Source organism: Microtus oregoni, unplaced genomic scaffold (assembly GCF_018167655.1).
Source record: "Microtus oregoni isolate MIOR12 unplaced genomic scaffold, Mior012 000024F_ref0000369, whole genome shotgun sequence".
NCBI classification, from domain to species: domain Eukaryota; kingdom Metazoa; phylum Chordata; class Mammalia; order Rodentia; family Cricetidae; genus Microtus; species Microtus oregoni.
This window is the reverse complement of record NW_024543083.1, coordinates 11,241,063-11,266,650: the sequence shown is the minus strand read 5'-3', so window position 1 is coordinate 11,266,650 and position 25,588 is coordinate 11,241,063. Positions and strand designations below refer to the sequence as shown.

Genomic DNA, 25,588 nt, shown 5'->3' with positions numbered 1-25,588 from the left:
TCAAATTCCAGACGACGTCCCTAGTCGGGAGGGGCTGTTTAGAACTATAAACTTATGGTCAAGACAGGGGTTTAAAGCAGCCGGTCCTGAGAATCCCTTTTAGGCCTTTGAGACCAGGATTTTAAAACAGGATGAATCTTAAGTCCCTTCCAACTTTGAAAATTCCTGTGATTCGATGACATCAGTACGGTGAATAATCAAGCTGGCGCCCAGCCAAGACCGGCTGTGCTCCTCTGCGCGCACTTCCTCCCCCTCCTTAGAGACCGCTCCATTGGCTCCTCAGTGGCCTGGTCCACCCGGCACCCACCGGCACAGGAGAAACCCGCCTACACAGAACCACTGGCCCCACCCCTCCTTCTCCCTTAAAATCGGCTTGAGCTGCTCAGGGAGACAGAGTCTGCGGTAACCCAGAGCTCAGCACTGAGAAGAAGCCCCTGCGAGGCTGGGAAAAGAAGCGAGAACTCGCGGTAAGCTGGGTTTCTGCGCCTAACAGCCGACCCCTCTGTCCCTTGAAGTGTTTGGGGGTAAACTGAGCCAGAGAAGTTTCAGCCTTGTAATTCAGGCAGAAAGAGGACCAGCTAGCATCCACATAGAAGGGGGAGGTCTTTGCAATGTCTCCGGGTAAGTTGAAGTGATTCCTAGAGGGAGAGACTAGGAGAGATGCGTTTCTTGCAGAAGTCGTGCTTGCACAGTAAGGGGAGAAAGTAAAAAGAATGACTCGGGTCATATGAACAGACAACGGGAGCGGTACTGACGGGCAGGATTACATTCAGCAGCCTTGGAGAGCTGAGAGGGTCCTAGCGGGTGTTGTATGGCTGCTTTTTTCCTCCAGTGGAACCACTAAGAAACAGGCTGGGCACCAGGGAGGAGGATTTGCATGGACAGCACGGTTAACTAGGCAGGAAGTGCTGGGAGAGAGAAGTCGGGACTTTTAGGAACCTCTCCTTACCACTTGGAGTCAGGATGCAAACCTGCCTCTGGTCCCCCGCCACTCATCACATCCTCTCAATGGTTTACCAGTCCGTTTGACCCCTTGCTCATCATGCACCAACGCCTTTGCTTTCTCATGCCGCCGCAGCAGCAAAAGTCCAAAAGCTCTCGGGATTGTCTCGGGACCTTTGTTTTCCTAACCTCACAGAGACAGTGGGAGGACGCAGGGTGGGGGAGGGAAGAAAGTATGCGGAGCTCCCAGATAACTAAGGACAAACTTCAGTGCCAGGAAATGCAGCAGCTGCAATGGCTTATTTGGTGGTCAATTTGGAACGATACAGTGGTCTTCCTCAGCGGATGATGGGGCAGGGGGGCATAAACAAAAAAGTGTGTGTGTGTGTGTGTGTGTGTGTGTGTGTGTGTGTGTGTGGTGGTGGTGGAGGTGGAGGTGGGGGTTTACAATCTTGTGAGCACATCCCAAGTGCAACTGGAGAACACTTACTGGGAGACTACTCAGGGATTTTTTGCTGAGCTGCAGACCCTGGCCTATGCAGAATCAATCACTGCAGGTCAGTGGCATGCTGAGTGCAAACAGCCAGTGGGGGTTAAATCATATCCAATCCCAGACGGGATACTGAAAACACTAAAACGTAAATAGTTCCCTCGGGCCATCAGTTTATTCTGCCTAAAGTGTTTTCTGGAGAGCACCCCTCCCCCACCAACCCAAACTGGAATAGGGCAGACTTTCCGGGGAGCCTCCTGAGAGATACACAGCAAGCAGCTAGTTTGCTTCCTCCCAGACTCAGGATGCTTGGTGCAGCCAGGAGGAGCCAAGGAGCATCCTTGGTTCTGGGAAGGCTTTGGGGAGCCATGAACGGAAGGGCTGTGCGCATTCAGCATGCTCAGTGAGCAGTGGGCTCAGCCAGGGGCCCGAGAATGACTCACAACGTCCTGCTGGGCTCTTCCACTAGAAAGATGGCTGTGAGTGTGGTTGTTTTCAATCCGATGGGGGAGGCTGCAACATGGCTCATAGGCAGTGGGTTTAGTGCCATTCAAAATGTACAATTCCCACACTTCTCTGAGACACCAAGTCTCCGTGGGGGAGGGCCTTTTGTGGTCTGAGTTGAAATAGTCAACGCAATCTGACTTCTTGGCAACTGTGCATCTATTGTCTCAGAAGAGGTTTTTTTTTTTTTTTTTTTTTTTTTGCTTCTCTGTTTTCTCTGAGTGATTTCAGCTCTGGTCTGGTAAAAATCGGGTCATGAAGAACTGGAATATTCTGTTAATTTCTTTTTGGGGGCTATTCACTTTGGACATACTGGCAGAAAATTCTGCATGAAGTGGCTAAAAACACAGAAATCGGGAATGGATGCCAGCTTTTGAGCTAGCCACGTGACCGATCTCACTTCAAACCCAGTCAGAGTGCTGATGACACAGATTTATAGACAATTAGTGCTGGAGTCGGGGCTGTAGCTTAGTTGGCAGTGTGTTCACCCAGCATGGGGAGTCTTTAGGCTTGACTCCCAGCACCATATAAACTGGGTGAGGTGGCGAACACTTCTAGTCCCTGATACTCAGGAGACGGAGGCAAGAAGATCCGAAGTTCAAGGCTAGCCTGGGATACAATGAAATCTTATCTCATAAAGAAAGAAAGAAAGAAAGAAAGAAAAGAAAAGAGGGGAGTGGAGGGGGAGGAAAGGAAGGAAAGAAAAAGAAAATTGCAAGTCAAGATTCTCAAAGCCTTGGTTAAGCACCATTGTCTTCTAACACTGGCCCAGCTGTCTACTTTCACCTTGCGTGGGAGACAAGCTTTTATAGACAGGAGTGCAAGGCAAGATTAAACTAAATTCCTGTTCCTGGAAGAGAGAATGAAGCGGTTTGCTGGTCATGGAGCACTCATTTCTCTGGCATGTTTGAAGGGGCAGCCCAGGAGAGCCGTGTCAGCACAGCCCAGGAGACACGAGCCAGCTGTTCTCCATGCAACAATTGAAGAACTGGGTGTCCTTAGCTGTGTCCGCCATGCCACTGGCCAAGATTCTGGGGGTGAACTGTGATTGACAGGTCCTACTGAGGTATACAGACTATGTGATGCTCCTGACACACATCAGAAGCCTCTAGAACTTTCTTTGGCCATTGACCTAGAAGACTGAAGTCCGCCTGGAGCCTCTGAACTAATCAGTGCAAGGTTAGGCTGGCCCCACACGCGAAAGACGTTTGTACTGAAAGTCTCTTACGTGAGAGCAAACGTTCTGTTAGCTTACACCTGAGGATTAAGGGCTCCACATGGAAGCAGAGAGACGTGTCAACTGCTAATTCCAAATTCCCAAAGAGTTTCAGAGGCCCTGTTGTGTGGTGTAAATTGGCCTAAAAAAGACAAATAAGAAAACAGATTAAAGATAGGTTACAGGATCTCACTCTGCTTCCAGGAAATAATGGCTCCTGTTCACACTGCTGACTACTGATGAAGGGCATGACAATTTCTATCATTTGTCATAAGAGCCAGGAACATTTGTTATTAACCCTTGAAGACCATTAGAACCTCAGAGAGCTGGCCACCTCTTTTTTATCAGTAGCTTCAAGCAATCTGATCTCCTGTTGATGAGGGCATTCCTAAGTACAGTGCACACCCGCCATGCCTCAGGCATCCGGGATCTGTATCTGTTACTTCTCAAACTTTCAGAAATATATAAGATGGAAAGGTCATTAGGAAGCCCAGAAAACTAAGACTCTGAGAAGCAACATTGCCCACCCACCCAGACCTGTAAGTGACCTGTAAGTGGCAGTTGGAGGGTCTAAGTTGAGAGTTCAGAGTCATGCTTGTTGCATGGAGAAATACTAGCTAGCTCTCTTTGAGCACTTTAGGAATGTTATGTAGGGCTGAGTGTAGCTCAGTGCTTGAGCACGCGCTTAGCACATGCAAGGCTCTGGGTGCAACCAAGTGCTGTGCAGACGATGAGTGGGAAGAGCTCAGAGACTGGGATAGCTCAGGAGGCAGGTGTCAGTCCCCAAGCGACCACCTCAGGGAGTGCAAAGTGAGTTACGCCATCTTAAGTGATTAATGAGCAGAGGATGCTTTAAAAACCCAATGCCAGACAAGGGACTGGCATTAAGATCCCTGCTGAGGAAATGGGAATCCTCTTCATCCATGCACGGGTCTTAGTCACTGCGGTGCTACTTTCTGGAAAGGCTGGTGACCTTCAGATTCCTTCATGGAGTGGCGTGATGAGCACCTGATTCAAACGTGTTAACATCCGGAGGCAAACTGGGGAGTTACCAAATTATCTCACGCTCAATTCATTGCACCTGGGTAGGGCTTACTTTAGGGAGTGGAAGCAGCCTGGGAGCTTAGATGGATACTGGACACTCTTTGTTCAGCCTCCAGCTTTGCAGTGAGCTTTGCATGGCACGGACTGGCTGAGCTCGCCTTTCCTTCGGCAGGCTATGAGGTCATTAAAGCGGGTTGCTTTGGTTTTTATCCCAAGAGGATGCAGGATACGCTTCCTAAACCCACAACCAACACTTGCTTACTTCTTCCAACAACCAAGTCACCTGGTAGGAGTCATACCTGTGAGCAAAAAAAGCTACACCCACCCTGATTTGGGGGGGGCATCAGAGAGGGTGCTATTCAGCTTTCACCTCTTTGTAACAGGTCAAATTATATCAAGAGGAAGACTCTTCCAGGCACTTGGGAGATGAACTGAAGAGTTCAGGGTTAACCTCAGTTACCTCTGTTACAGAGCAAATTTAAGGCCTGCCTTTGTTACATGAGACCCTGTATGGAAACACACACACACTCACACAGACAGTGACAGAGAAATCAAAACACACACATACACACAGAGAGAGATAGAGACACACAGAAAGAGAGAGAGAGAGAGAGAGAGAAAGAGAAGGAGGAAGGGAAAAATCCCTTTTGTCCATGTTATAAAGAGCTCTGTTCATAACTGAAAAGAGACAGTAAGCATTTGACCTGTGGAAATTTACTTTTTTGCAAAGTTAAGAGTTGCTTTTGAAAATCAGATTTATTTGTTTATTCCTCTGTGTGTGTGTGTGTGTGTGTGTGTGTGTGTGTGTATGTGTGCACATGCACGCGCACACCCTGGTGTCAGAAAACAACTTCCAGGAGTTGATTCTCTTCTCCACCATGTGGGTCTCTGTGCTTGAACTCAGGTCATGGTTGCCTTAACCTGCTGAAGCATCTCCAGAGTTCCTCATTGGCTGGCGGATTTTTGAAAATAGTTTGGCAGGGTGTGGCGGTGCATGCCTATCATACAGGCACCCAGCAAACAAACACAGGAAGGTCAAAACTTCAAGACCAGCCTGAAGGCTATGGCTGGCCAGCAAGTTCTAAGCCAGCCTGGGCTGCTTTAGGAGAGCCAGTCTGAAAGAGAACAACAACAAAAGCCAAGACTGAGGCCCCAGAGAGAGAAAAAAAACCAACAAGGGCTGGGAATGTGGGTCAAGGCAGAGCCCAGCTTGCTCAGCTCGCTTATTTAATCCCAGTTCACTTACTCCCTGCAAAGGAGGCGAATAAAACACACAGACTGAACGGTCTGTAGGGGTGGGGTGCGCTGTCTCTACTGGGACAAGGAAAGGTAAGCCCTTTTTTCTTTTCTTTCGAGTCAGGATCTCTATGTGGCTGGGCTTCGCTATGTAGCCCAGGTTGGCCTCAAAGTTGTTGCAGTCCTTTCTCCTCTGCCACTAAGTGCTAGGGTTCTGGGTGTGTGCCAGCAGGCCAGGCTCAGAGGGGGCTGCTGAGGTAACCTGCTGCCCTTTCCTAGACCCGCTTCAAATTAAAACACCTCACCTCACCTCTTTATCTCTTTTAGAAACAGGTCTGTGATGTTGCAGGGGTTTTGGAGACTTCTCTTCTAATTGATTGGCTTATTGGGCTGTGGTTAGAGTGTGGGTGGAAGTGTGGCTTCAAGGTCATGTGTTATTTTAGGGTTATTGTTAGTTATTTTAGAAGCTGAGCCTCCGACTCAGATCTCCGAGGAATTAATTAATCATTGGCACAGCCATAAGAACCTGGAGTGTCCTCAGCAAAGACGGAAGCAGTGCAACCTAGCACATGGTACAAAGTTTGGCAGCTGTGTGGCTTCCCGGTAGTCTTTTCCTGGCAGGCTCTTCTAACCTGTTGGCTCCCTTGCTCAAGTACAAAGCGCAAGTCCTCCAGGTCACCAACATTTAAATGAACAACAGCGTCGCTTGCACACACGATCTCAGACTGAATGTATATAGTTGACCACATGGATGTAGTTTCTTTATTGCAAATCATTTTCCCATATGTAAAGAAGGGAACGATGGCAAATATGAGCAAAAGGACTTTGTTCATTTACAGTAGGGTCACTACTTACGTTACAACAGAAGCCCTCAGGGTGTGTGTGGTGGGGGCAAAGACCCTAGCTCTGGAGGGAGACTCCAAGAGTCTGACTGCTTGGGGTTTGCTCTGCTCCTTTTCCGTCTCGGTTTGGGGAGCAGAGCCACTATTCATCTTTCCATTCAGCCTCTTTTCCTTTCTGTGAGTGAGTTATTAAATTCCTTCCTGAGAGCAGATTTTTGTTGGGGAAAAGACGGCTGTGTGAGGGATGTAAAGAGGACAGAGCCGTGAAAGGGCCCTAAGGACATGCCACCGGCTTTTTCCAAAGCTTTCTGTCAATCTCTTTATTGCTATCTCAGAGACTGCGTCCAATCAGAATCTAGCTCTTGCCGCCTGGCATCCATCAAGTACTGTTTCCCCGTGTGGCATGCTTCAGATACAATCTCCACTCTCTCAACAACTTCTTGATTCTTGGAGACAGTCCATCTCCAAAGACAGCCGGCTTCTAGCAGGGCCCCTGTCTTCTTCCCTTTAGCCTGTCATTTGCAGATGAAGGACAATTAACAGTGTTCTGGCTACTGCTGCCCACTGACAGACTTGCACCTGGCGTGCAGGGAGAAAGGACCGAGTTGTCCATGAGAGGAACACGTATTTCAGAAGAAGATTCGACTGACAATGTAGATATGTGGGTTGCACACTACCTGAGAATGCCTGTCAACACCACACTTCCTGAGAGACTAGACCGAGCTTTATTGGCAAAACCACACACCCCATGATTTCTAATTTATGTAGAAGCTGTGTCAACCTGCCAAGTCCTGGGCCTGCTGCACTATCACTAAAGAAAGTGCTTCACTCTAATCCATTAAGTTCAGTTTTCTCTGAGGGTGGGCCTGCCATGGCTGGGACTCTGAGACCTTGAAGATGACAGGACTCATAGTCATTCTACCACCCCGTATCCAGGGACAACAGACCAACGGGCTAAGATAGACATCTTCCCGGCCTTCCCACTCCCTTCCTTTCTATTTATCCCTCCTGTCTAGTCCTTCCTTCCTTCCTCCTTCCTTCCCTTCCTCTCTCCATCCCTCCCTCCCTTCCTTCTTTTTCCTTGCTTACTCCTTTGTTTTATTTCATTTTAGTTCTTTATTAATAATGGGAACTTACTATATATACAACATGAAGAGAACACAGGAAAAATTTATGTATTTGTACTCAAAAAGCAAGCCTCAGCTATATCCCTTAAATCCCACACTTGGGCACCCATGAACACCTCATGGAGTCAAACTCTAACCCTCTGGACTTTGAGTCCAGGTCCACACTTCTACTGGCCACGTTTTCTTTTGTCCCAGCAGCGCCTGTGACCTCTACATCCACGTTTTCCACAAAATCAAGCCGAGTTTCCATGTTTCCCTCCCCCTTTCCTTTCTCTTGCTTTGGGGCTGCACTGTTTTTCATCTAGCATGTGACTAACTTCCCTGTCATCCTCCTCTGCCATGTGACCGATCCAGCAGCCTGCTAGGATTGTCTCTATGGAGCATGGAAAGAGCTATTTAATGCTTATATGCAATTCATCTTTAGTGGCTCAAGGCCCAGCAAGACCACAAGCCCAGATGCAGAAAGCGGCAAGTCCTTCACACCTGAGCTCCTGTCTCTCTTGTGGAGAAGGGGCTTACCATGATGCAGTGCAGCTGTTGGAGTCTTCACAGCCAGCCCTGTGTGCGCTCTGCCTCTTTAGCTGCTGTTCCTTCTGTCCTGGGGTCCAGAGAAAGAGCTGGCCTCTCGGGGAGAGGAGGGTGCGCACAGGCATCAGCCATGCACAATTGACTCTGGAATTGTCTGATATCTAGAGAGCCTTGAGTCAGCTGGGCATGGTGGGGAACTCCTGCAATCCCAGTGCGGTGATCTGGATGAAAATGGCCACCAAAGATTCATATTTGAGTGCTTGGTCTAAAGTTGGTGGAACTGTTTGGGAAGGTTAGGGGGTGTGGCCTTGTTGCAGGAGGTGCGTCACTGGAGGTGGGCTTTGAGGTTTAAAACCCCCACACTATTCCCAGTTAGCTCCCACTTCCCTCTCTGCCTCAGGATCAAGATGTAAATTCTCAGCTACTTTTCCAGAGCCAAGCCAGCTTGTTGCCATGTTCCCTGCTGAACTCACCCTCTGAAACTGTAAGAGATACCCCAGTTAAATGTTTCCTTTTCTAAGTTCCCTTGGGCTTGGCACTGTATCCCTTCACAGTAATAGAAAAGTAACCAAGGCATACAGCATTCCAGATGCTAAAACAGGACTGGACCATTTCCCTGGCATCAAGACCAAACTGGCTACATAGCAAGATCCTATCTCAGAACCACAAAAGCAATGCCAGTAACTTAGTAGGTATCAAAAAGGAAGATTCTGAAAGCCCTTGGATGGGCTGATTGGTGTGAAAAGAAGAGGTGCTGCCTCACTGAATCTCATTAGCAAAATTGTTCAGTTTCTTCCTGTCCTTAGGCCACCAGGTAATAAAAGCAGGAAAGTATCTATACTTAATTCTACTGACATAGAATTAACGGTGAGTTGAAGTGGAATTTTGGGGAAACTGGGAAAGGAAAATGAAGATTCCACCTGCCTATTCCTGTGGCCTCCATTGCCACTTCCTTCTGGAACTGCCAAAAACAGGTGTTACAGCCCAGCTGGCCCTCCAGGGAATAGAGGCTTCCACAGCCCCCAGGCACCCCTGCTAGGTGCAAGACAAGAAGGTTGAAGATCCTGGGAGCCCTTTGGTCCCTGCCATGGAGAACAGTCGTGGAGGGAGGGTCCAGCAGGACCGGACTCCTTGTGAGCTGCTGCCTGCCGTTTCTCACATCCCAGCACTTGCCCTCTCCCCCCACAGATTTTTGTTCCCTCCCCTGGGTATCTGGACTTCCTCCTCTGAGGCTAGACACTCCCTCCACAGCATCTATATACCCTCTTCTGGCAGTTGCCATTATTCCAAAAATGCATTTTCTTCTTCTTTTTTTTCTTTTCTTTCTTTTTGTCTTTTTTTGTTTTGTTTTGTTTTGTTTTGTTTTTCGAAACAGGGTTTCTTTGTAGCTTTGGAGCCTGTCCTGGAACTAGCTGTTGTAGACCAGGCTGGCCTCAAACTCACAGTGATCCACCTGCCTCTGCCTCCCAAGTGCTGGGATTAAAGGCATGCTCCACCTCCACTATAGCTCTCTAGTCCCTCCCTGCAGCCCCAGATGAAGGCAGCAGGCAGCAGTCTCCCAGCTCAGCCTCCCTTTCTGTTTTCATCTTGGAGCTGAAGGGATCTTGGGGCACGTGAAGGGGCTAGGTGGCATTCCCGAAAGAAAGTCAGTTCTTTTCAGAAAGCAGAAGGCAGAGAGCCAGCTGCAGGCAGGATGGGGTCCTGGTGACTTCGGAGCCAGTGGGTGGTGGGGCCTGAGTGAATGGGGTGGCAATCAGGGTTGTTGTGACTGGAGGGACATGAGTCAGGGGAAGGAAAGTCCTGCTTTGATGCTTTGAATGAAGGAGAGAGAGGGCTTGCCAGACCACAAAAGAACAGGGCCAGCTAACCTACTTTCAGTCACCAAAAGCAGAAGGCATGGAGGAAGGCAAGTGGAAACTGGACGGGGGCATCAAGGGAGATATGAGTCCAGTGACCAAACAGCAGAGTCCGCCTCTGTTCCTGCAGCTCTGCTCTTCCCCACATCTAGAGTCTAGAGACTGCAAAGGGAACCGGGGCCAACATGGAGGGAGCCTTCCCTTTGATAGGAAGAGGAGACCACGCCTCAGAAGTAGCATTGTCCATTACAACTACCAAAGCTGGGGCATCCAAGGCAGGTGCCCTGGCACCGTGACGTGCCAGTGATGAAATCCCTACAACTGTTTCTGAGACAGTCAGAGAGGACAAACTGGGACTCCTGCCTAGCTCATCCCAGGACAAAGATTCCTTACCTTTCAGCCCACAGGAATCTTTGGGGAAAAACATTTTCTATCAGCAACCCTTATCTATCTGCAGATAACCGTGCAAGCAAAATGTGGAGTAACCAAACAATGGAATATCATTCAGCCTCCAAAAGGGCAGGGATTCTACAGCGTGGGTGACCTTTCATGACATCATGCTTATGACTACACCCATAAAGAATGGCAGACACTGTGTGATTCCATGTGTATGATGCATCCAATGTAGTCAAAATCACAGACACAGAGAGTAGAAAGTGGCCAAGGGTTGGAAGAGCAAAGAGCCATTTATGAATGGCTAAAGGGTTTTGTTTTTCACCAGGATAAAGTTCTAGAAATGGGTGTTGAGATGAGTGTATGGCAGTGTGTGCGTGTTTAATGCCATTGAGATGAATATTTCATAATTAAGGTGGTAAATTTAATGCTACCTGTACTCGTTCTCTCTCCACGCATACACACAACGCACATCTATATCTATCCATATCTATTTGTCTATATCTATATAGAAAGACAGATAGATGTGTGTAAAATCTTCCAGACACTATCTCTATAGTCAATGCTAAAAGGGTCCCCTGAAATAAAGCCACAGGGTCCTGAATTTTCTATGGCCCTTTGCCCTCTCACACCACATGTGTAACTGCTTTGATTTTTTTCTCCTAAAACTTAAGGACACAGAAGAAACGGGGAGCAAGATGAAGACAGAGCTGTTGTGGGCACTGCTGCTTTGTGGAGTGGTCTTCACATTGCCTGGTCAGGTGGGTCCGCCTCCACGCCTCACCCCATGGGGCCACCCAGCTGAAGATGTTCATGGTGCGACCATGCTTCCCCCAAGCCGGTCAGGTTGGGAGAAGCTCCCAGGAATGGTCACAGGCACACCGCTCACACTCCCCTCTGGTAGGATATTTAGGATTCAAATCCCAGGGGCAGAACGCGAGCATGTCTCTGACCGAAAAGTTCTTGATGCCGCATCTATGCCTTTGACGGTCTTCTTTAGAGCCGTTTTGGTCAAGAATGTGTACAAGAGTGTATGGTGGCACACATTTGCAGCCCTGTCAGCGAGCAGGGTGAGGCAGGAAGATCACATCTTTGACATCAACATAGGCTTCAGAGAACCAAGGGCTGGGGTGAAGCTCAGTGGTGAAGAGCTCGCATAGGGCCCAGCATATGGTCCCCAGCCCAGGGGAAAATCTGTATTTGAGCGCATCCATAGTGTACTAAGTAATGACAGGCATCATAAACTATGGAAGTAGGGGGACAGAAGCTGCACCCACTTTCCAAAACCTCGCTTTCACACGGGGCACTGTGTAAGGCCAAATGGGCAACACCTGGGCATGAGATTTTTAGAGAAGAAAACATCCCTTGGCTGCATAAAGGATGCAAGGAGCTGCAGCCTCCCCATCCATTCTGGAGTCCGCTATCCCTACGCCACTACTTAAATTTAAAATGACCTAAATAGAGTTGGAATTTTGGTTCATCGGTCACACTAGCTACATTCCAAGCAGCCTGTGGCCACGTGGGATTAGTGACTACCGCATTGGACTACACAAATTGGTAGCATTTTTGTTATGCCCAGAGCCCTTCTGGTGGCACTGGGTTTGTAGAAAGAGCGGAGACTTGACAAAACGGTTAGAAAATGGCTCTCTTCCTGGGTCACTTTCCTGAAGGGGGCGCTCCTGAGAAGGTGGCTCCTGATTGGTCGTCAGGGAAGACTCGGGTTGGTCTTAGCAGCCTCCGCTGACTCCTCCTCTATCCTGGTTTCTTTGCAGGGAGTGCCCAACAGGTTCAGAAGAGGAGCCCGATCCTACAAAGGTGAGGGGTGGATGGGAAGGCAGGCCCAGGTCTCCCAATGCTTTTGACTGTCGGGGGATTCCTCTTCACCCGATACCCGCTGGCAGGATGATTATGAGATCTTTCCGGGTGCTTTTGTGGAAATGCTTGCTTACTCGCCATTAGTTAGCTGGAGCCTGCCAGCCCAGTTCCCAGAGAAACCTAATCAGGCTGTCCCGGGGTTAATAACGCTTGTGACATATAGGTGCATTTGGGTGGTGCATGTTTGTAATCCCAGCACTTGGGGGCTGAGGCAGGAGGATCGTGGATTCAAGGCCAGTCTGGGCTGCACAACCAGACCCTGTCTCCACAAGGCTCAAAGTATTAGATACAGAGATGAGAAAACAGCCGTAAAGGAGCAGACGACTCACCGCGACTGCCAGAGGACCCCCAGCAGAACCCGGGAATGTATAGCTGCCCACTCCTCTAGGTGCCCCTGAACTGTGGGCTCGCCAGTGCCCACTCAACCTCTGCTTCTATCCCCATGTTTCCATTGCTCCCTGCTAGTAAAATCGGGATAGCTGACCTGGGCCACCCCATAGACGCTTTGGAAGGAGATTCTCTATATGAGTTTGTGTCTTGAGTTGATTCTAGAAAGCAGAGGTTTCTATCAGGAGTCCAAGAGGAGTAAAGACTGTCCACAACTGACCGCCTTGACTTGAAATCAAAGGTCTCTAAGTCCAGCTTCAGGTCCCTACCACCCCCCCCCCTTTCTATCTCTCGCCCCCTCCTTCCCTCCCTCTTTCTCTCTCCTCACTCCCTCTCCCCCAACTCTCCATCTCTCTCTTCTTTGTCTTTCTCTGTTCCCCTCCTTCTCCCTTCCCCTCACTCCTTCTTTTGTGGAGGTGAGGAGGCACTAGACCTTTCTCTCAATCACGTTTTATTTTCTTTCTTTTTAATTTTTTATTTTTATGATATTTTGTTTGTTTGTTTTTGGAGATAGAGTCTCATTATACAGCCCAGTATGGACTGGGATTGGCCGCGTAACTAATGCAGGCCTCAAACGCAGCAGCAATCCTCCTGTCTCAGCTTCCTAAGTGCTGAGATGACAGACTGTACCACCACGCCAAGCTTTGGAACACCGCTTTAAATTCCGGAGAACAAATAAAGGGGTCCAGTGTCCCGAGACTGTCTCTTGTGGTGCTTTTGAACTCCTGTTTTTGGTAGAAAAAGGCACCGGAGCAGAGGCTAGGCATCTGCAGAAGGAAGCAGCTCCGCTCCTGACACTCCTGACGTGGCCTAAGAGGAGAGCCTGGCTCCAGCTGAGATGCTGTCCCTCCTGTAGGTCTAGCCTCCTCTTTGTGGATAACAATTTTCGCCTGGGTGGGGCTTATCTGTCCTGCAAAGTTCTGTTGTTACTGTATCTATGCGCCCTGCAAAGTTCTGTTGTTATTGTATCTATCCGTCCTACAAAGTTCTGTTGTTATTGTATCTATCTGTCCTGCAAAGTTCTGTTGTTACTGTATCTATCTGTCCTGCAAAGTTCTGTTGTTACTGTATCTATCTGTCCTGCAAGGCTCTGTTGTTACTGAAAGCCAAGGTGATTGCAGGCTTAGGAAAGTGACAGGAGATCTTTAGGCAGCTTTTGGAATCTGGAACCTCAGGTCCTCTATCTTCGTCCCTTCAGCTTGAAGAAGAATAGAATTCCTTTGGTGTCAACTGGTGTTTTGGGTGGACACTGCATGAATAATATACCTCGGCGGAGTCAGTGTCTGACGCAAAGAAAGCAGACAAAACATAGGCAGAGGTGCCGGCTCTCACTTGCTTGCAGTTACCCCTCGGTCCAAGTCAATATTGTTTTAGAAAAGTGGTGGCTAAATGCCTGCTCAATTTTCTTTACATGAGAAATACTATAGAAAGCAGCACATTTTCTTACAGACGTAAGTGCCAGTTTCCCTTACTTTAGCCCAAAGTGTGTCTTTTCTGAATGGAACTACCCTATGGATTAGAAACTCTGGTAGTCACTTACACAGAGAGGTATCCTTTTCCCCTGAGTTTTGTTTGTTTGCTTGCCTCGTTTTGTTTTGTTTTTCAAGACAGGGTTTCTCTGTGTAGCCCTGACTGTTCTGCAACTTGCTCTGTAGACCAGGCTGGCCCTGAAGCCAGAGATCAGGCTACCTCTGTCTCCTAAGTGCTGAGATTAAAGACGTGTGTTCCCCACATTACTTTTAGCCGATTACAGTGGGAAAATAGACTGTTACTTCATATAACTTTGTTTTCATAATCAAATTATCTCAAAACAAAGGTTTCTCCAAGGAAAAGAATCCTAATAAAAGCATTCTAGTTTAAAAAAAAAATAGTAACTATTGCTATCGTCATCATATTCCTCAGGGATACACAGTAGACCACGGTCACCCAGATCTTCTGGGGATTGGTTGTAGACCTCATGACAGAGCACAGAGCTACAGAGGGTTCACTGTGTGTTTTAAACAGGTCAGGAACAATGACGCTGTCCCCTCTCCTTGAGTCTGTCCTGAAAAGACAAGCCTGTTCTGTATTGCAGTGACCTGCAGAGATGAGCAAACACAGACGACGTACCAGCAGGATCAGTCGTGGCTGCGCCCCATGCTCAGAAGCAATCGGGTGGAATACTGCCGCTGCATCAGTGGCTCGGCGCAATGTCACTCGGTGCCTGTCCGAAGTACGTACCAGCTTCTCACGGAGGCCTCGCACTTGAGCCCGGGCTCAGGGCCCAAACCCTTCCTTTGTGGTTCCTGGCATATTCAGGTCTTCGGCACGTTTTGGGTGTGCTCTGTCCAGGCAAAGGTGAAAGCAGTCCAGAAAACTGAGGTGGGGGAGAGCCTTGGCTTGTCCAGCCTCAGTGTCCACATATCTGAAGTGGGGAATAATATGCATACTGCATACTTCGTAGTTGGCATTGGGACTAGTTGTACTGTGAGCTGTGGAATGGGGGTGACATAACCAACACTTTTGCAATTTTAATTCCTGTATTCTTGGAACTGCTTTGAAAGTAGCCAAGGGTTTCCTTGTTTCCGCTCAACAGGTTGCAGTGAACCAAGATGCTTCAATGGGGGTACATGTCGGCAGGCTATGTATTTCTCTGACTTTGTCTGCCAGTGCCCTGATGGATTTGTTGGGAAACGCTGTGACATAGGTGAGCACTTTGGTGGGCGGGCGTGAGCTGTTCTGACATTCTGCCACTCCGACAGACCGGACCAGGAAAGGAGAGGAAGTGGGTGCTGGAGGGCAGGGTACAGGAGAGGAGAGATGACGTCATTTAGGGAACGACAGTATTGGGCCACGCGACGGAGCCTGATGTGTCCATCCACAGTCTAGCTTGGCTACAGTGATGCGAGTGACCCTGTCCACCCAGCTCACTCCGGGCTCCAGTGGCTTCAGCAGTCAGCCTGCTCCCACTGTGCTGCGACAAGACAGAGTTTCCTTGAGAGCCTGTTGGTGTCCTTTTGTCAATCAGATACCAGAGCAACGTGTTTTGAGGACCAAGGCATCACCTACAGGGGCACGTGGAGCACAGCAGAAAATGGGGCTGAATGCATCAACTGGAATAGCAGTGTTCTGTCCCTGAAGCGCTATAATGCAAGGAGGCCGGATGCCATCAAGCTGGGCCTTGGGAATCACAATTACTGCAGGTAAGTGGTGTCTTCCACAGTGGGATGTGTGCGTGTGTGTGTGTGTGTGTGTGTGTGTGTGTGTGTGTGTGTTTGTGTGTGTGTGGTGTCTGATATGAAAATTACATTCAAAGAAAGACCTGGCCAACCAGTCATGTATTCTAGAAAAGCAGAGCTGATGACCCTTAGACAGGTAGATAATTAGATAGATATATAGATACATAAATGCATACATAGATAATGTGTAGATGGGTAGAAAGATGATAAACACATATGCATGCATAGGAAGATAAATAGATGATAGCGATAGATTTATCAATGCATTCCTATATCAGTGATTGTGAGATTGACACATAGATGGTAGATAGGGAGGGAGGTAGATAGAAGAGGTTGATTTGAAGGTATCACTTCATATCTCTGTGTAGGTATCTGAGTTTGTAATCGTGGGGCAGCACTCAGGCAGGAATTGCCATTGATGCTCCTAGGCCTTAAACTGACTAGACAAAGGGCACCCTCCTTGTCTGGGATAATTTAAACTGATTGTGGCTGTTGGCCACAGTTACAAAACGTCTTTATAGCAGCGCTTAGATCGCTGTTGAATTCCGTGCCTGCGACTATAGGTCAGCTATGTTGACATACGGGCAGTTATTGTGCACCTCTGTCAACTTGGCACCCTTACACGCTTCCTTATAATGTGCTTAATCCCTCCAGTAAAGAGCACAGTGGAGTCAGATTTCTGCCTAACAAGGTAAAACTTGACATCGTTCAACCCAGGATGCACTAACCCTGACCCAAAAGCACGCCTAGTCCTTGGGCCAGGAGGGGAGGCTTCCTGCTCAACCCTCAATGATTCTCCCTCGCTGTTTTTTCAGAAACCCAGACCGAGACTCCAAGCCCTGGTGCTATGTGTTTAAGGCGGGAAAGTATACCTCGGAGTTCTGCAGCACACCAGCTTGCCCTAAGGGTAAGTGTCAGCTACCTGTGCCTTCCCCTGCAGTATCCCCAAGGGAGAAGCATCTGGGACTGTAAATCTAACAGTCTTTCATGCCCAAAAAGAAAGGAGCAGGCTGGGAGGTGGGTTTGGCTGCAGAGTGAAGCGCACCGCACGGCTACATCCTCACCCAGCTTGTCGTCCAGTGTTTTAGCCTTGGGCTGGTTCCCTACCTCCCGTCAGCATCCTCATCTGAAAAGCACAGAATGCAGATGAACCCATGGTTTCTAGTCCTTTCATTTTTGAGATTATAATCCCATCATTTTCTCCTTTCCTTTCCTGTCTCCAAACCCTCCCGTATACACTTTGTTGCTCTTTTTAAAATCCATGGTCTCTTTTTTCATTAATTGTTGTTACATGCACATATATATTCCTCTATATATAATTCATATGTATATTCCTAACATTAGTTACTTGTATGTATATTTTCAAGGCTATTTGATACTGACAACCAATTGGCGTGTTCTTCCCTGGGGAAGACTGTATTCCCCATTCTCAGCATTCCTTCTTTGCCTGTAGTTCGCTTTCTCCCATCGCTTGGCAGGTCTGTTGTTCTTGTCTAGGCAGTCGTGTTGGTCAGACTTGATGAGTGGAGCCTCTGACATCACTAGGAAATGCATTCTTATAGCAAACTCCCGGACCCTCTGGCTCTTACACTGTCTTCCCGCCCCTTCTTCCAAAATGATTGCTGAGCCTTAGGCACAGCATTTGTATCCACTGGGATTGGCCTCCACAACCCTTCATTTGGATTGGTTGGGGTTTTTCTTTCTATAACGATCTCTCCATCTGTTCCGAAGAGAAGTTTCCCTGGTGAGGTGCCAGGACTACACTTACCTCTGGATATAAGGACAGATATTTAGAACACAGTTAGGGATTGTGCTGATTTAATAAAGGGATAGTTTATAGGCTCCCCTCCAAGGTCCATGACTTCAATAGCCCTGGGTAGTCGGCTAGGTTTCCAATACCAGGCATGGTTTCTCTTGCTGATCCCTTCCTCATCTGGTCAACATTAGGGTTCAAGGATCAAGATAACTTTACAGGTTCCTCTCAACTATAGTGAAGTACAGAGGCAAACTCGTTGGTTTCACACAGAGGGGAAGAAGGGCAGGAGAGCAAAGCTGAGGAAGCAGGGCTGCCAGCGTGGTCCTATTGCAGCCTCCTGGTTCCCTCATCACGGGCTATAATCCCCCTAACTCCTTCATAGCGTCTCCCACCACTGTCACCACTGGCGGGACACACCCCTTCCTGCTCAACCTCTGCGACCTGCTCCGCCAACATTTAACTGCCGTGGCTTAACCTTGAGTGTATTCTGTTCCAGGACAGAGCGAGGACTGTTATGTTGGAAAAGGGTTAACCTATCGTGGCACCCACAGCCTCACCACATCCAGGGCCTCCTGCCTCCCGTGGAATTCCAGGATCCTGATACTCAAGAGCTACACAGCATGGAGGACCGACTCACAGGCACTCGGCCTGGGCAGACATAATTATTGCCGGTATGTAGCCATGAGCTAAGGGAGTCAGCTCCCAGCAGAGATCTGGGTGATCAGGTGGGAGAAGATTCAGTGTTAAGCATTTCATGAAAGATAATGAACAATATCTAGACAAGCCTGTTAGTTTTCTATGATTAGACTTATTTTTTAATATATAAACCTTTTTTAATTTTTAAAGATTTACTTATGTACATGATGCTCTATTTGAAAAGCACACTTGCATGCCAGAAGAGGGCATCAGATCCCATTAGAGATGGTTGTGAGCCACCATATGGTTGCTGAGAATTGAACTCAGGACTGTTGGAAGAGCTGCCAATGCTTTTAACCACTGAGCCATCTCTCCAGCCCTAGACTTATTTTTTTGAGAAACAAGATAACATCAGTTTTATTATTTTGGGCGGGAGTGGAGTGGAGTATGTGTGTACTTGTTAGTGTGGGTGTATGCACATTCATGAAGATACATGTATACATACATGATGTGTGTGTGTGTGTGTGTGTGTGTGTGTATGTAGCTTGAGGTTGGCATCAGGTGTCTTTCTTATCTATCTCTACCTTTATCTTTTGAGTCAGAGTCTTTTACTGAATTTGAAGCTAATCTATTAGACTGTGCTGGCCAATGCACTTCTGAGACCTGCCCTCTTTTCCCGAGACCCCTGCCCTCTGCCCCCACTGAGATTACAAGAGCAGGTTACCATGCCTGACTTTTTCTTTTTTCAGACAAGGTCTCACTATGTAGCCCCGGAATGCCTGGAACTATGTAGACAAGGCTTGCCTGGAACTTAGGGTGTAGGCAGAGACCTGCCTGCTTCTGTCTCCTGGGTGTTGGAGTGAAAGGAGTGCTCCTCCACACCCAGACCTGCTGGCTTTTTATGTGAGTTCTGGAAACTCAGACTCAGGTTCTCATGCTGATGCAGCAGGCACTTTACCAACTGAGCCATCTCCCCGGCCTAAGATATATAGATTTTGCGAACCAAACCCCTATTCTTTTTGCACTTGGCACATCCATTAGGTTCTATCGTAAAAATCTCTCCACAGGGCAGCTCCTTTCTTCCCAACACTGTGTCACTAGTAGAACAAATGGAAGACAAAAGGAATTATCTTCCCTCATGGTGGGCCTCCTAGAGTCAAGTGGAGTATGGGATGTCTGCTTCTGGCTTCTTGGTTCTGCCATGGGCCTGCCTAACCTCTTCCTATTTCTGAGATGTGACTGTCACTGAAATTCTCCAATTCTTATTTCACAGGAATCCAGACGGGGATGCCAAGCCTTGGTGTCACGTGCTGAAGAATGGAAAGCTGACATGGGAGTACTGTGACGTGCCCCCGTGCTGTAAGAGCGACTTCGCCACCCCCTTTTCCCAGGCTCACCTCATCACTCATTTCTCTGCTTCCTCCTGTGTCTTGACCACTGTCTTAGCTTCTGTAGCTTCTGGCTTCCAGGAAGGCCAGGCCCTTGGGGCAGGGGGCTTGCATGACTGAAGCCCTGGGAGACAGTCACACTCATCCAGATCTGGAAGATGATAGGGAGGGACAGAAAGGAAAACCAATCTCTTCAAATACAGTAGGCTCCAACTTTTCTCTCTGGCCAGGTGGTGACAGTCCCGGTGACCATGAAGAGAAAGAGGTCTCACATTTTGGCTCCTTAGATACCAGTTGTTACATTTCTCCAGTAGCCTGGAGACGGGAGACTTCAGTGTCCCTCTGTTCTAAAATGCCCTCAGAAGTCATGTGACCCACCAAGTTCTGTGCACTTCCACATCCCCATGGAGCCCATTTAACACAGGGGAACCAAGTTCATAAGAGAGGACGGGAGACAAAAATCCTCAAGTTGGCACATGTCCCCAGCATGAAAGTTTGGTTTGGAAATTGCCGAAGAATAAATTACTGCTCAGTTCCCATGAGCACACAGATAAGCCAGAGTGTTCTTCAAAGAACAAACTCTAATTGGAAAGTAAGACATACACTGAGCTCCTAGCCAAGCCATTTGTAATGGGTTCGTCTCGGGAACTCCACAAGGGCCTCAAAGGCTACGGTGTTAATGAGAGGCTTGTGATGCCGTGGAACTTGACTTGGCTGAGTAGCTGGAAAAGTAAAGAGTTTTCAGAAGGCAGTCTGCAAGACTGCATGATATCTTAAACCAAGAAATCGCTCTAGGCAAGATTAGAAGGAGCAGGGCCCCGAAGAGAGAACCTGCTTTTGGAGTCGGGCAGACTCGGGTTCTAATCCCCGTGTCACTGTGACCTTCAGTGACAGTTTCCCCGCCTTCCTAGTATGGGGAAGGATAAAGATACACGTGTATAATATTAGGCAAATCACTATACAAACAAAGGAAAGCTGTGGCTCTCCTCATCATTAAGACAGTTAAACCCTATCGTGTCAGCGTGCTCCAGGGCAGCAGCCAGCGGAAATCAGGTTCTGTGGTGGGTTTTCTCAGCCTTGTACCCACACTACAGGTCTGACCCCGTCCCCTTCTCTGTTCTTTCTTCTCCAGCCACCTGTGGCCTGAGGCAATACAAACAGCCCCAGTTTCGAATTAAAGGCGGGCTGTTCACAGACATCACCTCACACCCTTGGCAGGCTGCCATCTTTGTCAAGAACAAGAGGGCTCCTGGAGAGAGGTTCCTGTGTGGAGGAGTGCTGATCGGTTCCTGCTGGGTGCTGTCTGCGGCCCACTGCTTTCTGGAGAGGTATGGACTTCTCATTCTGGAAGGCTCTGGAGCCAGCCCATGGGAGTCACTCACTTGGCAAAACCCAAGAGTAATTCTTAAAAAATTGCAAAACATCCTAATGCTGTTTTCCTGCCAGGTTTCCCCCCCATCATGTTAAAGTGGTCTTGGGAAGAACATACCGGGTGGTTCCTGGAGAAGCGGAGCAGACATTTGAGATTGAGAAATATATAATCCATAAGGAATTTGATGATGACACTTACGACAACGACATTGGTAAAAGGCCATTCTAGTCATACGCCCTTATTTCTCACCCCGTCCCTCCCTGCACTATGTCACCCATCTCCTTTCTCTTGGCACCAGCATTACTGCAGCTGAGGTCAGATTCCAAACAGTGTGCCCAGGAGAGCAGCTCCGTCAGCACCGCCTGCCTTCCTGACCCCAACCTGCAGCTTCCTGACTGGACAGAGTGTGAGCTGTCTGGCTACGGCAAGCATGAGCAAAGTAAGTGGAAGGAAGTCTTGGTTCCCTCCTTATCTATCGTGTGGTCATCAGGCAGATGGAGGGGAGGTGGTCACACAATGTTCTGCTCCCAGTTCTGGTGTGACATGGAAAAGTGCAGGCAAAGACTGCCTGTCTGTATGATGGGAAGCTGCTACCTGCTTCCTGGCATTACAGGGACACTGGGTGTGGATGCCAGAAAGTTGGGACAGGGAAGCACTCTGAAGAGCTTTTATAGTCCAGTGGAGACAGGGAGGAAGGGTGTAAAGGTGTCTGTGTTCTTAGACGCTGGGAGTTGTACAGGCTGAGCTTGTACTCTGGCTTAGCTGTGGGACCCTGGATGGATCATTCTGCTTTCTAACAATGTCAGCAAATATGAGATAAATTACCCTGAAGATAGGAAAGGTTTGTTTGTGCTCATGGGTTTGGAAGTTTGGCTCAGTCTGTGGGCTTGTGGCAAATCCATACGTCATAGGAGGTGCCCACAGCCGTAGGGCCGTGCATCCGGGTGTACCACGCAAGCGTATGGAGAAAAGGGAGAGTCTGGGTCTTAATATCCCAGCCACAGTTGTAGCTTCCTCCTCCCAGAGCTATTCCTTTTTTTTTTTTTTTTTTTTTTTTTTGGTTTTTTCAAGACAGGGTTTCTCTGTGGTTTTTGGAGCCTGTCCTGGAACTAGCTCTTGTAGACCAGGCTGGTCTCGAACTCACAGAGATCCACCTGCTTCTGCCTCCCAAGTGCTGGGATTAAAGGCATGCGCCACCACCGCCCGGCTCCAGAGCTACTTCTTAAAAGGTCTGCCATCTCCAAAGAGCACCACGGGTCTAGCCTTCAACACACGTGGCCCTTGAGGGAATGATTATCCAAGCCAGATGTGTATTTTTGTATTATTTTATGTAAGTTGCCTCATATATTCCTATAGTGGTTCCCAACTTGCAATCTCAGTGTCCCGGGACTTCAGGTGTGGACCATCAGATTGAACTTAAACACTTAAAAAAAATGTTTCTTAATTACCGAAGCCTCACTTTCCTCACTGCCAACATAGAAACAGGGCAGGCTCCCTGATTAAATTATAAGGAATAAATGATAGAATGCCTGATTAAATCGATGGTTCTCTCTTGGGGAGATTTCACCACCCAGGCCATGACTGGCAGTGTCTGGAATCATCATGGTGGTGGTGTCACATGTCTGGCTGAAGGCTGGTCCTGGCCTTTGGTTAGGAGGGAGGGGCTGCAAAACATGTGTGGGCTACAGGACACTCTTCATGCTGGATAACTGTGTAGTCCAACTCTCAGTGGTGCTACTGAGAAACGTGACCTCACCTTAGAGACAGTAAAATGTAGCACGTGTCATAGGAGACAGCCTGCTTTGGGTCAGCTGGAAAATTCAGCTTCCTCATTCCAAAAGGCTTGTGAGTGATGCTTAGATTCTAAGTCACCCGAGCCTTCTCTTTCAGCGTCTCCTTTCTTCTCCGAGCGGCTGAAGGAGGCTCATGTGAGGTTGTACCCATCGAGCCGCTGCACGTCACAGAATTTGTTCAATAAAACCGTCACAGACAACATGCTGTGTGCGGGAGACACCCGAAGTGGAGGCAGCCAAAATCTCCATGATGCATGTCAGGTAAATGCCTTGGATGCCCCGACATTCTGGGTCCTCTTCTGTGCCCCGGCAAGAGGTTCTTAAGCAGGGGGGAAGAGTGAGAGCCACGGTGGAGGGTGAGATGCTGGGATTCGAAAGTGGAGCTCCAAAGACGAAAATGGTAAAGGCCAAAGCTTCTCAAAGTTAAGACATCTGATCTGGGGGTTGGAGAGATGGCTCCATGGGGTAAGAACACTGGCTTCTCTTCCAGAGGACCCAGGTTCAATTCCCAGCACCCACATGGCAGCTCACATCTGTCCTGTTCCAGGGCTTCTGACACCCTCACACCAGACATCCATGCAGATAAAACGCCAATGAACAAAAAAATAAAAATAAATTATTTTAAAAAAAAAAGAAAGAGAAAAAAATCTAAACTGCAGGAAATTTTTCTGGTTTGTGGACAGGGAGCTAGTGTGGGATTTCCCTGTGAGCCCTATTGAAATGATAGATTAAGCAACATAATTAAATGTTTGACTTCTGATGGTGTTGGGGAAGTTGGGCCTATTTTTTAGGATGAGGAAAGACATCCCCCTAGGATGCAAGATATGGATAGGATGTGAGAAAGAGTTCTCACAGTTCAGCTTCAGCCTGGGAAGCAGTTTTAGGTCTTCAGTGTCCAGGCCTCACTGAATGTGGTACTCACATTTCCTGATTACTAAGGTGATAGGAACAACCGCCGACATTAAGACCCGGATAGTAACCAGTACAGAGCAATTGCTGACATTAACAGCCAGATAGTAACCAGCATGGAGTAACCGCTGACATTAAGACCCAGATAGTAACCAGCACGGAGCAATTGCTGACATTAACACCCAGATAGTAACCAGCACGGAGCAATTGCTGACATTAACACCCAGATAGTAACCAGCACGGAGCAATTGCTGACATTAAGACACAGATAGTAACCATCACGGAGTAACCGCTGACATTAAGACCCAGATAGTAACCAGCATGGAGCAATTGCTGACATTAAGACCCAGATAGTAACCAGCATGGAGTAACCGCTGACATTAAGACCCAGATAGTAACCAGCATGGAATAACCGCTGACATTAGGACCCAGGTAGTCACCAACATGGAGTAACCGCTGACATTAAGATCCGGATTAGAAAAAGTGAACCATAGTTCACTGAGGCCATATAACTAAATTAGTAGCAGATTCCATATCAGATTTTATTTATTTATTTATTTATTTATGAGGCGGATCTCATTATGTAGTCCTAGCTGGCCTGAAACTCTATGTAGAAGAGGCTGACCTTAAATTCACAGATAGCCACCTGTCTCTTTCTCCTAAGCACTGGGGTTAAAGGTGTGCACCACCATGTCACCCACTCCAATCAGATGTTACAAAACATGAGCAGTTTTGGTTTTTGTTTTCTGGGTGCTAAGAGTGGAGCTCTTGGATTTTTTTACATGGCAGGGAACCGCTCTACTGAGGAGCCGCACCCCATCTCTGAACAGTTATCTTAAATCTGTGGTTTTTGGGGCTTAGTGGTTATTTATTTATTTTTTTGAGACAACACCTCATTCACTGTGTGGTCCCTGGGTGGCATGTTCCCATTTGTAGCCCAGGCTGGCCTTGAACTCAGAAATCCACCTCCCTCTGCCTTTTGAATGCTATGATTAAAGGCATGTGCTACCATGCCAGGCTCTTAATGCTATTTTACCAGAGTTAAGATATGGCCAAATCTATAGCCTCAAGTCTCCCTCCCTGAACCAAGTTCTTTGAGGGCTACTATCTTCGTACTACAAATAGCAACCCAAATTTTCTTCCAGATATTCTGCCATGTGTACAAACAACTAATCCATGCATCTATGCTCTTCCACAGGGTGACTCGGGAGGACCTCTGGTATGCATGATCGATAAACACATGACCTTAGTTGGCATTATCAGCTGGGGCATTGGCTGTGGGCAGAAGGATGTCCCTGGGGTATATACAAAGGTGACTAATTACATAGACTGGATTCAAGACAACATGAAGCAATGACCCGGGAAACCCAGCTCCTTGGATCCGAAGAAGGACCTGCCTTCCTCTTGTATAGAAAACACATCTAAAAGGCCAAGTGTCCTTTACACCGTCATCTTTAAGAACTGCCACTCAGCACAGGGACAGAGGGTCTGTAGGGGAAGACGTAGCATTTACCTTGGATAGGTACTTCACAGGTCTGACTTTAGGATAAATTCTGTCCGATGAGACGATGGGAAAATGCCAATCTCCCATAACTCCAGGATTTAAAAGAGAAAGGTAGACCAAAGTCCATCATGCTGGTCCACCATTTTGTACACTGGACCACAAGACACAAGAACATAAGACCATGTCTCGACAGTAAAACACCACTTGATCTTTCAGGAAAGTTTGCATTAGGGACAAGAATGCATATTTATAGTTACAAGAGGGCCCAACAGGGCCTCTAAGAGATGGAGGGGTTGGCTGGCCAGATCACAGCCCCATAAAACCCTTGACATCCAATATTCCCCACCCCCTGCCTACCCTTCAACTCTTGAGAGGTTTTCCTTTATAGGACTTTATAGACACTGTAAATCTTTCTTTATAAACGATATCGATGGTTGGGAGAACTGTGTGATTTTAATAACTGATGAAGTAGCATTAGCATATTTATATATTAATCTATTTACATTTTTACTTTGTTACTATAACTTTGTATTATACTGTACTTAATAAATCCAAAGGTATTTTTCACACTT

General features: G+C 47.8%; 1 protein-coding gene across 2 annotated transcripts; it reads left to right on the top strand.

Moving 5' to 3' along the window:
- The first annotated feature begins 338 nt into the window (after positions 1–338).
- Positions 339–25,588, top strand: Plat (plasminogen activator, tissue type). Of its 2 annotated transcripts, XM_041674043.1 has the most exons (15): positions 339–467; positions 10,853–10,939; positions 11,951–11,993; positions 13,179–13,292; positions 14,515–14,652; positions 15,016–15,126; positions 15,448–15,622; positions 16,474–16,565; positions 17,911–18,085; positions 19,324–19,409; positions 20,571–20,766; positions 20,885–21,021; positions 21,109–21,249; positions 22,701–22,864; positions 24,711–25,588. In XM_041674043.1, exons 2-15 carry the CDS (start codon positions 10,877–10,879, stop codon positions 24,867–24,869), a joined length of 1,794 nt encoding a protein of 597 aa, XP_041529977.1. In that variant the 5' UTR covers positions 339–467; positions 10,853–10,876; the 3' UTR covers positions 24,870–25,588. The 2 variants fall into 2 exon arrangements, with proteins under 2 accessions (XP_041529977.1, XP_041529979.1); XM_041674045.1 differs by lacking the exon at positions 13,179–13,292.